General features: G+C 39.7%; 1 protein-coding gene across 1 annotated transcript in view; it reads left to right on the forward strand.

Annotated features, from left to right (window-relative positions):
* LOC105905797 (ethanolamine-phosphate cytidylyltransferase-like) overlaps nt 1–10,809 on the forward strand; it is a 19,181-nt gene extending 8,372 nt beyond the window's left edge. Inside the window, exons 5-14 of the mRNA XM_012833839.2 lie at nt 1–62; nt 143–227; nt 347–388; nt 1,122–1,260; nt 1,418–1,500; nt 3,243–3,320; nt 4,804–4,869; nt 6,252–6,317; nt 9,110–9,198; nt 10,164–10,809. The exon at nt 1–62 is cut by the window's left edge and continues 5 nt beyond it. Coding sequence (XP_012689293.2) covers nt 1–62; nt 143–227; nt 347–388; nt 1,122–1,260; nt 1,418–1,500; nt 3,243–3,320; nt 4,804–4,869; nt 6,252–6,317; nt 9,110–9,198; nt 10,164–10,281 — 828 coding nt within the window. The 3' untranslated portion in view covers nt 10,282–10,809. The remainder of the gene's footprint in view (nt 63–142; nt 228–346; nt 389–1,121; nt 1,261–1,417; nt 1,501–3,242; nt 3,321–4,803; nt 4,870–6,251; nt 6,318–9,109; nt 9,199–10,163) is intronic.
* The last annotated feature ends 1,778 nt before the right edge of the window (nt 10,810–12,587 follow it).

Raw genomic sequence — 12,587 nt, forward strand, 5'->3', positions numbered from 1 at the left:
ATCACACTGACTGTGGATGGGAAGGACACTTATGACGAAGTAAAGAAGATGGGTAGATATAAGTAAGGACATTAAACTTTCTAACTTTCCCATGAAAATATCACACCATGTCATCCTGGGTAATGATCCTCCCTCTTTTCAGAGAGTGTAAGAGAACCCAAGGTGTGTCCACAACAGACCTCGTGGGACGGATGCTTCTGATGACCAAAGCACATCACAGCAACATGGTAAGCATCTGTCTGTGATTCTTTATTTGTGTCTGTAATTCTTTATTTGTGTCTGTGATTCCTTATTTGTGTCTGTGTACCTCTGCTTTGGTGTCAACCTCTGTCTCTCTCCTGCACAGGATAATTCGGATTATCAACAGCACACTGACAACTTTGGAAAGGTGATATGTATTCATTATTTATATTATCAAGCTAAGGACATTTGAGGTTAAGTTATTTCATATTTAATTAGACCACTTTCATGACCAGTGGATGAGCATTGGAAATGGATGTAGTGGCAAAGAGGAAGTTAGACTATGGTTCAGGAGGTAGAGGATTCAAAGAAGAAGTTAGACTATGGTTCAGGAGGTAGAGGATTCAAAGAAGAAGTTAGACTATGGTTCAGGAGGTAGAGGATTCAAAGAGGAAGTTAGGCTATGGTTCAGGAGGTAGAGGTATCACAGAAGAAGTTAGGCTATGGTTCAGGAGGTAGAGGTATCACAGAAGAAGTTAGACTGTGGTTCAGGAGGTAGAGGTATCGTTCAACAATCGGAAGGTGTTCTTGAGCATGATACTTGGTGCTCCCGATGTGCAGGGTGGCGCCCTGCGTGGTAGCCTTGGCCATCGGTGTGTGGATGTCTGAGGCATTACCATGTAAAGTGCTTTGGGTGCTCTATGAGTAGAAAAGTGCTATATAAATGCAGTCCATTTACCATGTATGTCTTGTGTTATGAATATAATAATAATCATGAGGAAATAACAGTCTTTGATGTTGAAAGCAAGCTTTAGTTGTCTGCTGGGTACATTTGGTGCGGATGTTCGCTTATATATTAAAAAGCAAGACAGTTGCCCTCAAGGAAGGCTGTCATTTGTTGTGAAGTGTTGAAAGGGTTCTGAGGTGGTTTTGTAATTCAGGGTCCTAAAGGCCACAGTCCGTGGACAGGCGTGTCCCAGTTCCTGCAGACGTCCCAGAAGATCATTCAGTTTGCCTCTGGGAAGGAGCCACAGCTGGGAGACACCATCATCTACGTGGCTGGAGCGTTTGATCTCTTCCGTATCCTTTACTGCTTCTAAGTGCCACTTCCCAAACTTCCCAAAAGGTGTGGTGATTGTGTGTGATGTGGATCCGCGAGCTCCTACAGCACCTGTGAGAGAATTCTGTGTAACCTTTCAAACGATGAATTAAGTTTCCTTGACTGTAACCGTGTGAGACATTGGTCATGTGGACTTCTTGGAAGCTGTGTACAAGCAGGCAGAGAGATCATATGTCATTGTGGGGCTCCACTTTGACTCGGTGAGTCACTGTTTAACATTTTACATTTAGTCATTTTAGCAGACGCTTTTATCCAAAGCGACTTACACATGTGCGACTTACAATGTATACACATTTTACATTTACACTGATGGCACACTGCACATCAGGAGCAATTAGGGGTTCAGTGTCTTGCTCAAGGACACTTCGACAGGGAATTGAACTAGCAACCTTCTGATTACTAAACGACTTCTCTACCCCCTGTACCACTGTCGCCCCTGTGACACAGATTACATTTCCAGTGGCATAGATTAGTATAGATGGAATATCATATAGCATATCAAAAAATAAAGACCTAAAAAGAGCTTAAATAGAATACATGGCTGTATTCTGGGAATGAAATGCTTCTACCGCTTTCTTTGATTTATTCCATCACATCCATTAAATAATTATTTTACATTTTAATGTTAATATGTAAATGGAGGTAATTGATTACTTAATACAAATTCAAGTGACCCAAGACGTGAGCTACTTGAATCAAAATAAATCAAAATAAATGTTGTTCAAATGTTGTTAATGTCATGGTGTAATGGCCTTTCTCCAGATAACCCTCAGAAGTCCAAAAATTAGATCAGTTGTCTTGAATCTCAGCTTCAATCCTCACACAGCATTGTCATTGAGATAATAATATTGACATTATCATTGTGATAATAGTATTGACAGTATCATTGTGATAATAACATTGACATTATCATTGTGATAATAATATTGACATTATCATTGAGATAATAATATTGACATAAACCCTAAAGGCTTATCCTCCTATGTAGCCTGATGCTTCTGAAGTAATCATATTTATATTCTGCATTTGCGCAGCAGATCACAATTGGAGCTAGAGTCTGTGCAAGTACTGTTTGGAGCCAGGCGGACACGAGGTCCAACAGAGTAACATACGTATCACCCACAGCCTGCCCATGCCTTCCCTACTGTGTGGAGAGTAGAAGAGAGACTGCACATCCTCTGACATTCAACAGCCAGATGCCCAACAGCAAGCTCTAAGCTCTTACCTACCAGCACATTTAGTAAACCTAGACAATGGCTATGACATTTTGTCCAAAACTCTGTCTGTTCAATCTATGAAGTTGATATCTGGTGTACTTTTATTTGGCCACATTTGCTGATATTGCCTAAAACTACAGTTGTTTTCCTTTCATCTGTTGAAGCCTTTTAATCCTTCCAGATTTGCTGCAACTTGTATAAAAATTCTTACGCCTATATTTACTCTTCTACATTTCACATGTCCATATCTATGTCTTGAGATGTAAAGGTCCAAACTTAACTCAATCTTCGGACACACCAGATTTAGTAACATTTTGTCCTCAACTGAAACATTGAAACATGCCGTTTTACCCTGGCATGTATTGCCAGCTGGCTTCCTCAACAAAATGGCCGCCATCAGCCACCCAAATTGAATGCCTCATTTGCCAGTGTGAATGGCTGGTCTCCATCAAACTGCCCTGTTTCACCTGCTGTACCGGTCTAATTCAGAATTTTGCCATACTTGCTTTGACCTGATGATCACTGTTGTGGCTATATATATTGTTGTTGCTATTGTGATTGTATTGTGTTGTAACCTGCTAGAATTACGCTATTGCGAGAATTATAATTATTTAAAAATAATTTCATATACTGAAAGTTAAGTTGTAAAAACATCATACGAATATGAATAACTTAACATAAATATATGAACATAAAATATAATTTTTCCCTGTTTCTGTCTTTAGGAAGTGAATCGCTATAAAGGAAAGAATTATCCTATCATGAATATTCATGAGAGAACTTTGAGTGTGCTGGCTTGCAGGGTAAGACACACACACCTACACACTTCCTGTCGCTATTATGCCTTACTTATTCTATTGGTCTGACTAGAACTCTGTTCACAAAATTCTCTGATAGGCTGAGTCACTTTTAGTCACTTTTAAAATGAAACAGGATAGAATGAATGATTACGGAAGGCAATAGTCCAGTAAGAGAGTTATTTTGCTACAATAAAAAGATCATTCTGTTAACCAAATGACACCTGTTATCAACAAGAGAATGATGTCGATGGGTAAAACTGCCAATGAGCTCCTACTGAACTGTGCCACATTGGCTCTTCATTCTTCATTCAACTGTTAATTCAGCTAAGCCTTTACATTAACGTCTAGTCCAGTCCACAAATCAGAAAAAACTCATTCCTGGACCTGTTTGAATCTAAAAGTTCTCTACTTAGGCCAGTGTCTCCCAAACAAGGCAGGCCCCCCTTTGACAATGAAAGAAATTGAATTTAACATGAATTTAACATGGTCTGTCTTATCTTGCCTACTTAATCGTGTAGGTTGGTGCAAACCTATTTTCAGTGATTATGTTCATTTAAACATTTCAGTTGAGTGACTTGCTGACTTATGACTATGTAGCCATAAATTATGTATAAATTCGCTATCTTTCTCATGCAATGATTGACACTGTTCATTTGATAATTACATGCGTTTAAGAAAGCGGCAGTAGGCCTAGATTGCATAGCCAAAATCAGATAACCAATGAGAAATGTACAACATCAGTATTTACTGACATATTTGAAAAAACTGGTGCAGTCTCCCTTATAAAAAATAAACATAAAACAATCAGGCTTTTTTCAAAAGTGAATCCCATATTACTTGTGTCATGAACTTAAAATCAAATACGTTTTACAGTGGGGTGTGCAGAAATGTGGGCATCCTCATTAGGGTTACAGTCAGCCGTCTCCGCACGTGTCTGCTTGAGTCTGCCGACTTTAGTCAGTTAGAGTCGAGAGGTTTCACAGATTATCACAGGTAGTTCACCTCCTTGACCTCAGAGTGCGATTCTCAGAGTCGGGAGTATTTGAAACATGCTTGACTTTTTCAACCTGACAATTGAGGGAGTTGTCAAGTGCCAAGTTCCCTGCCTCAACTAATGAATGTGCCTATCCTACTGTGTCTTACAAATGATGATGATGATGATGATGATGATGATGATGATGATGATTCACAGGGCATGGGTTTTGTGTTCATTCACATCAAGCAACAGTTCCGCTGCCCGTCTGACCATGGCCTTGTGTCACTCTTGCCTCGCTACGCTTTGCCCCAAAACCATTGATGCCCCCCCCCCACCCCACCTATTTACTCTATCTGTTCCATTGATGCCAGTTTCATCTGTTCTCATTATTGTTTATTCCAACAGGGTAGCCGGCACAATACTTTCATTTTTACTATTCAAATGCACTCTCTTTTTGTGTTGCCATTTGCAGTTTAGTTGTATATGACCTTTTCCTTTCTCCACTCTTAGTATGTGTCTGAGGTCGTGATCGGAGCACCGTATGCTGTGGGGAAAGACTTGCTGGACCATTTCAAGGTATGCAACCACTAAGAGCAGCAGTATTTGAGTATAGTGCTGTTCTCAACCACTAAGAGCAGCAGTATTTTAGTATAGTGCTGTTCTCAACCACTAAGAGCAGCAGTATTTGAGTATAGTGCTGTAGTGTTCTCAACCACTAAGAGCAGCAGTATTTGAGTATAGTGCTGTAGTGTACTCAACCACTAAGAGCAGCAGTATTTGAGTATAGTGCTGTACTCAACCACTAAGAGCAGCAGTATTTGAGTATAGTGCTGTTCTCAACCACTAAGAGCAGCAGTATTTGAGTATAGTGCTGTTCTCAACCAATAAGAGCAGCAGTATTTGAGTATAGTGCTGTTCTCAACCACTAAGAGCAGCAGTATTTGAGTATAGTGCTGTTCTCAACCAATAAGAGCAGCAGTATTTGAGTATAGTGCTGTTCTCAACCACTAAGAGCAGCAGTATTTGAGTATAGTGCTGTTCTCAACCAATAAGAGCAGCAGTATTTGAGTATAGTGCTGTTCTCAACCACTAAGAGCAGCAGTATTTGAGTATAGTGCTGTAGGGTTCTCAACCACTAAGAGCAGCAGTATTTGAGTATAGTGCTGTAGTGTTCTCAACCACTAAGAGCAGCAGTATTTGAGTATAGTGCTGTAGTGTACTCAACCACTAAGAGCAGCAGTATTTGAGTATAGTGCTGTAGTGTACTCAACCACTAAGAGCAGCAGTATTTGAGTATAGTGCTGTTCTCAACCACTAAGAGCAGCAGTATTTGAGTATAGTGCTGTAGTGTTCTCAACCACTAAGAGCAGCAGTATTTGAGTATAGTGCTGTAGTGTACTCAACCACTTAGAGGAGCAGTATATGAGTATTGTGCTGTTCTCAACCACTAAGAGCAGCAGTATTTGAGTATAGTGCTGTTCTCAACCACTAAGAGCAGCAGTATTTGAGTATAGTGCTGTAGTGTACTCAACCACTAAGAGCAGCAGTATTTGAGTATAGTGCTGTTCTCAACCACTAAGAGCAGCAGTATTTGAGTATAGTGCTGTAGTGTACTCAACCACTAAGAGCAGCAGTATTTGAGTATAGTGCTCTAGTGTACTCAACCACTAAGAGCAGCAGTATTTGAGTATAGTGCTGTTCTCAACCACTAAGAGTAGCAGTATATGAGTATAGTGCTGTTCTCAACACACGGAGTAAGCTATAGAATAGGGTCATTTTGGGAAAACACTCAAATTCAGGAAATTGTCCTAAGAGTCCATCTCTGAATGTCTACCAGCAGCATGTGCAATTGAGGGAGTACAATTGTACATGTGAGTACTCTTTGGAATGAACCATGTTTAATGGAGTGTGAGATCTTGCTTTGGTATGAACCATGTTTAATGGAGTGTGTTTTGCAGGTGGACATTGTGTGTCATGGGAAGACTGAGGTGTTTCCAGATAAAGATTCCTCTGACCCTTATGCTGTAAGTATGAAACTATGAAGTCATTTTGCCAAATATCATTCCACTTACTGTGGATACTTTATAGAAGTACTGCATTTCACTGTGAATTTCAGGCTTTTTATTGTACTTGGTCTGTTTTACTGTTGTGCAGTTTTTATTTCCCAACGCCATTGGGCAAACGACACAAAAGCAGGAAAGATAGAATGACACACATATGACTCACATACCCTCAAGCGGGAATTATCATGTAGATGTCCTCACGTCACTATTTTTAAGATAGAATAGATAGAAAATTGCATGGTAATTAATCATTTCACATTCAACATCAAAGTTGTGATTGCGTTTAAAGCACATTTACTGCTCGTGTTGGATTGCAAGCGGACTCCCAGGTCTTGGGACCTGTACCAGGATCCACTCCCAGGTTGACTGGAAAACAGATTAATGAGATATAAAAATCGCAGACATCAGACGGATTATCTATGAGTATATATATTTTTTAATATGTTAATAATAGCATTTGTCGTGCCAAGCAACCATGCTCAGGTCACAGGAACCAGATCCTCCCAGGTCACAGACAACAGGCAGAAGCAGAAATGGGTTTACAAATGTTTCTTCACAGAGACAGGACTGTGGGCAGAGAGCCCACCAATGGTCAACTATGTCTAACAGGAAAGCCCCCACACAATATCCACACAACCATAGGCGGAGATGACGGGGGGGACGTGTCCATGTGTCCATGTATTGTCCCCCCCTACAATAAAATGGGATCTCCGCCCCTGCACACAACAGCAAGATACCTGCCAAAAGGTATTATGAATATACAATACTTGAACCAAGCCCCACAGTTAAGGCCACAACAAGACGGAACCCCACACCAGAAGAGAGTCATCCTAGTCTAGACAATAGCCAACAATGGTGATCACTACACACACACCCCTAGCAGTCCCTTGCCCTCCCCCAACAAACTGTAGTAGGAAAGAATGTAAGTTTGTACTGGTCGGTCTGCTCCCACGACCAGTACTAAGATCCATGCAGAAACAACACCGCGCTCAAACGCGTAGGCGAGATGTCCAGTCGCTACCGGCCAGTCGGGCAGGCACTCCCGTTCTCCTGTTCAAGCGCAGGTCCGTCCACCAGGAATGCTCCCCCAATAGCACTCTAGTGACGTGCAGCTCCTCCCCCTACCAGGAATTTCCAGACTGCGGAGAGACACAATACAAACACTTACAAGCCCACATGTCATTAAGGGAAACCTAGTGACAGGAATGTCTGTATGTAGTATGTAGTAGTAATGGTGAGATTTGATGTTGAGGTTTTAAATGTAGTAATAGAATGGTAAGAGGGCTGTAAAATACTGAATTTCCTATTTCTGTTTAAGTTCTCTACAATGGCTATATGACTAACCTTGAATGACTGTCCACTGATACATACAGTGTCATAATAATGTCAGCTTATAATGGCTATATGACTAACCTTGAATGACTGTCCACTTATACATACAGTGTCATAATAATGTCAGCTTATAATGGCTATATGGCTAACCTTGAATGACTGTCCACTGATACACACAGTGTCATAAACATTTCAGCTTAAACCGTTTATTGCAATGACAATATGTTAAGTAAACAAAACCATAACAATTTGACATTGTTCAAATCTTCCCATTAAATCTCATAATTACTACAAAGTTGTTCCACATAAACTCAGATATTAACATTTTAGAGATCTTTGAAGCTATTAAGTAATTTGTGGGTTGTTAGGGTGAAGGGAGGGGTGTTATTTTATTGGCTGTTGACCTAAAATATAAACAACCTTTCAACCTTTGGAGTCATGGACTGCATCTTTAAATGTTTTTCTGTGGCTTGAAATTTGCATTTGGATTAGTTCAGTAGAAGAATCATTATGGAGAGGGCTATTCATGTTTGCAGATTTGTGTGTTTACTTACTGGGAGCGTTTGTCACTGTAAAGAGGTCCAGATAGTTCTGGTAATAACTGTCAATAATGAATTATGTCAATGCAGAAAATTACTATATATAATAAGAAACTGACAATAACAAGTTTACATTGTCTATTGTATGTTTCATTAATAAATATTTAACAGAACGTAGACATATATAACTATTTATACTGCTGGATCATTACATTACACTATGGACTATACTATAAGCCAATAAGGACTGTTGATATTCATTGTACGAAGACCCATCCACCTGTGTGTGTGTTTCAGACTGTGTGTGTGTTTCAGACTCTAACTTTCAAATATTTGACTAACAAGATAAATGTACAGGACAAAGTTTGTACCTCAGTGAAGCTGGCACTTCATATATTCAGAATATTAATACAACCATTTTGATTTGCTGTTCAATTATTTGTGCATGTTTTATGCATAGATAATTTCTGCTCACACTGCTTTTGAGAGTGGGACATTACAATTGTATGCATAAACCTCAGCACCTTATTATGTCTAAAAGTGCCCAAACTATGTACAAATGAATGACCTCTTTAGTTCCTTTGATGTGAATGGGATGCCGACATGAGGCCTACGCCTACAATTTTAATAGTTCATTTCTCAAAATTATCTTGAGCAAAAAGTTTGATTTTGTGACATGTCCGGACAATGAGTTCAAATAGTTTTAATATCCTGATCACATAGGATGCCAACTTCACACAGGTGCAATGTTGCACAGAATGTAGTTTAATTACACACCCAACCTTAATGCGGAATACGTTACACGACAGTAAAGAATACATGACCTTTACAAACAGAAGCGTTCCCTTATTAAAGACATCCCTTCTTTTGTTCCTCACACAGGAGCCAAAGAAAAGGGGTATTTTCCGTACAGTGGACAGTGACAATGGCCTAACTACAGATGATATTGTTCAGAGAATCATTGAAAATAGGTAAGTGATGCCTCCCCGTTTTTTTAAGAAGGAGATACAAGTGTGTAAGTATATGTGTGCTTGACCATTACTCACCTGTCCTTATGACCACTACTCACCTGTCCTTATGACCACTACTCACCTGTCCTTATGACCACTACTCACTCACCTGTCCTTATGACCACTACTCACCTGTCCTTATAACCACTACTCACCTGTCCTTATGACCACTACTCACCTGTCCTTATGTTATAACCACTACTCACCTGTCCTTATGACCACTACTCACCTGTCCTTATAACCACTACTCACCTGTCCTTATGACCACTACTCACCTGTCCTTATGTTATAACCACTACTCACCTGTCCTTATAACCACTACTCACCTGTCCTTATGACCACTACTCACCTGTCCTTATGACCACTACTCACCTGTCCTTATGTTATGACCACTACTCACCTGTATGTAAATTAACTCTGTACATACAGTATGTTAGCACCACAGGTGTAAAGGAACTCTGTACATACAGTATGTTAGCACTACAGGTGTAAAGGAACTCTGTACATACAGTATGTTAGCACTACAGGTGTAAATTACCTCTGTACATACAGTATGTTAGCACTACAGGTGTAAAGGAACTCTGCACTACAGGTGTAAAGGAACTCTGTATATATGTTAGCACTACAGGTGTAAAGGAACTCTGTACATATGTTAGCACTACAGGTGTAAAGGAACTCTGTACATATGTTAGCACTACAGGTGTGAAGGAGCCACAGTGGTCTTGAAACTTCCATCAACTGAAATAGTTTTAGATGTAAACGTTCCCTTTGTCCATCTTCAGCCCAATCTCTCTTACTCACTTTCACTAAATATATATATATATATACGTACTGTATATACTTGATTCCTATTCCTACTACCTTGCTGCTATGACAACTGAATTTCCCTCACGGGATTACTAAAAGTTTATCTTATCTTATCGTAGGCTTCAGTTTGAGGCTCGAAACAAGAAGAAGGAGGCTAAAGAGATGGCCGTCATTGAGGCAATGAGGCGCAAGGGCGAGGGGGAACCAACAGAGGGCGCTGTGGCTGATGTGCTGTAGGTGAAGAACCTTTCTGCCTCCGCCACACCAGGCCAGGCCGGCCCTGGGGACAGCAAGCCAGACCAGCTACTACTACGTCATCCACAGCCTCTGCATCAGTTGCTCAGTAAAAAAAAAGAAAAATAATTGCACATGCAGCTTCTAAAACAGCACACCTCATCAGCTGTTCACAGATAACATTTTGAGATAAGGTTGGTTGAACAAATGTGTAGATTTTTAATTGAAGCTAATTTAGAGTCGAACATGAATGTTGCTTATTATGACTCTAACCCTGAAACATTTAATCACAAATTGTTGATTGTTTGATACTTTGTCTGCTTCTTTACATCGTCTCTGTGTTATAATCACATTTTAAGGTGGTTTTTTTTGTGTTTTTTTTAAGCAAATCTGTGAACAATGAGTACATTTTAAAATGATTTCAATGTGACCCATGCCTGAAAAGAAAAAAGAGGTACATAATCAGGGAAATGCATGGGAAACAATTTGACAATGTTATTGGCATATTAAAGCTGACATTGTTATTGATCAGTCACATTGCCATCTTCATGATTTCAGTTACACTGGCATATTGGCAAAAACAGTAAAGGGTTATGAAATGTAAACGTAAGATTCTACAGTTGACACTATTTAAACCAGAGAACAAATATGTCGTAATGGCAATAATATTGTAATAATCTATATTCAGAGAATATAATTAATAAATATATTGAGGCAACTGTTAAACTGTTTTTTTTTCTTTCATTAACAGGTGTATTTACTTCTCATCATGTTTACATTAGTCCATCATATGTATTTCAGTTTTTAAGTTGTAGAAATGGCCAACATCGCCATGCTGTTAATAACTTAATCCCCTTTGAATATGCTGCATCCTTGCTTGCAGTAGCGAAGCGTAACACATTCATAGAGGCCTGACGCATTCATTTCTTCTAAAGGTACACAACGTCAAGCATTACGGTGCTAAATGTATGCTACCGTGATACATTGTACAGTAATGGTGTGTCTAATCACTTTGCACCACGATAATTAGGTGTTTAATATGAACAACACAAACTTAACACCGGTAACTAGGTAGTCGAAGTAATACTCTATTTCACAAACATCAGATGATTGGTATTCAAAATATAAACATATATACAGCTCCTGCTCAACTTACCTGCACAACAGTAGCATTCTCCTCTCTTTCAATAAGGTGAAACAATCTATGACTATCTGGCATTTACAAGCTCAATGAGATGACCCCCGTTCATACTAAGAGCAGATTCATCATGCCCACAAAATGTAATTTCTTGCTCACCCATGTGTAACACACTGATTAGCCTTTTCGTTATCTTACGGTTTTTAGTTACCTGGCTATTGTGCTTTTGGAAGCTTAGCAACTGCTTGATCGGTCAATCCTTACTTTGCCGAAAAGCTTTCATTTAAGACTAGATGTAATGTGATTTCTCGTGTCTGTCAATTGCTCTAATCAAATTAGATACATCAGTAAACCCCATGGTAACCCACTTAACCATGCGGTCTTAGCGTTGGGTAGAAAATGTTCATACTTTATCGCTGTTGTTCGCAATAATGTAATATCTGGCGTATATATCGGTCTCCCTTTCTATTTAATATTAAGCTGTTGCTCAAAATCGTTTTGCAACAAAAAATTTGAAGTTGACATCCATTGCTTACCACGACAATGAGCTCTGACCAACTACTCACTGGCTGGCTGGCAGTTTATTAGCTGCACAAGTTAGATAGCCACTACTTCTTTTTCTGATTGGTGAGAAGTCAGCAGCAGGTTGAAGTGCCACCCACTGACAATGTACTGTATTGTGGCGAAGATAAGAATGGGCTCGAGACGTTGAATGGTTTTAAAACTTTTTACTTGTTCTCGAACACTCATTCATACTCGTACAAAGATTAACACTAAATACACAGGACTATATTCACAACATCTATAACACATAAACACGGTTGACACTTCAGTCATATATACAAAACACATCAATACAGAACAGGAACAATTCTACATCAACCACACACACAACAATGGGACATACACAACAGATAGCACTGTGGCTAAGCTAACAGCTGCGGTGTAGTACTCCCACAATACACCGCGGCATAACAACAACAGCAGTCCGTGTAGCGGAATCCGAGCTACGCTACAGTATGTTCTCATAGACGCCAAACATTCCCGGCTCTGCTCTACAAGCCCACTGGGCATTTTTTTTCCTCATTCACAGTCAAGTCAGCGCAGTATAACACTCAAAGTGGGCGTGAACCGAGTGTGGCGTCCCTAGGATACTGTTAAGCGGCAAAGC

The sequence above is a fragment of the Clupea harengus genome, chromosome 26, assembly GCF_900700415.2.
Source record: "Clupea harengus chromosome 26, Ch_v2.0.2, whole genome shotgun sequence".
Taxonomy (NCBI): Eukaryota; Metazoa; Chordata; class Actinopteri; order Clupeiformes; family Clupeidae; genus Clupea; species Clupea harengus.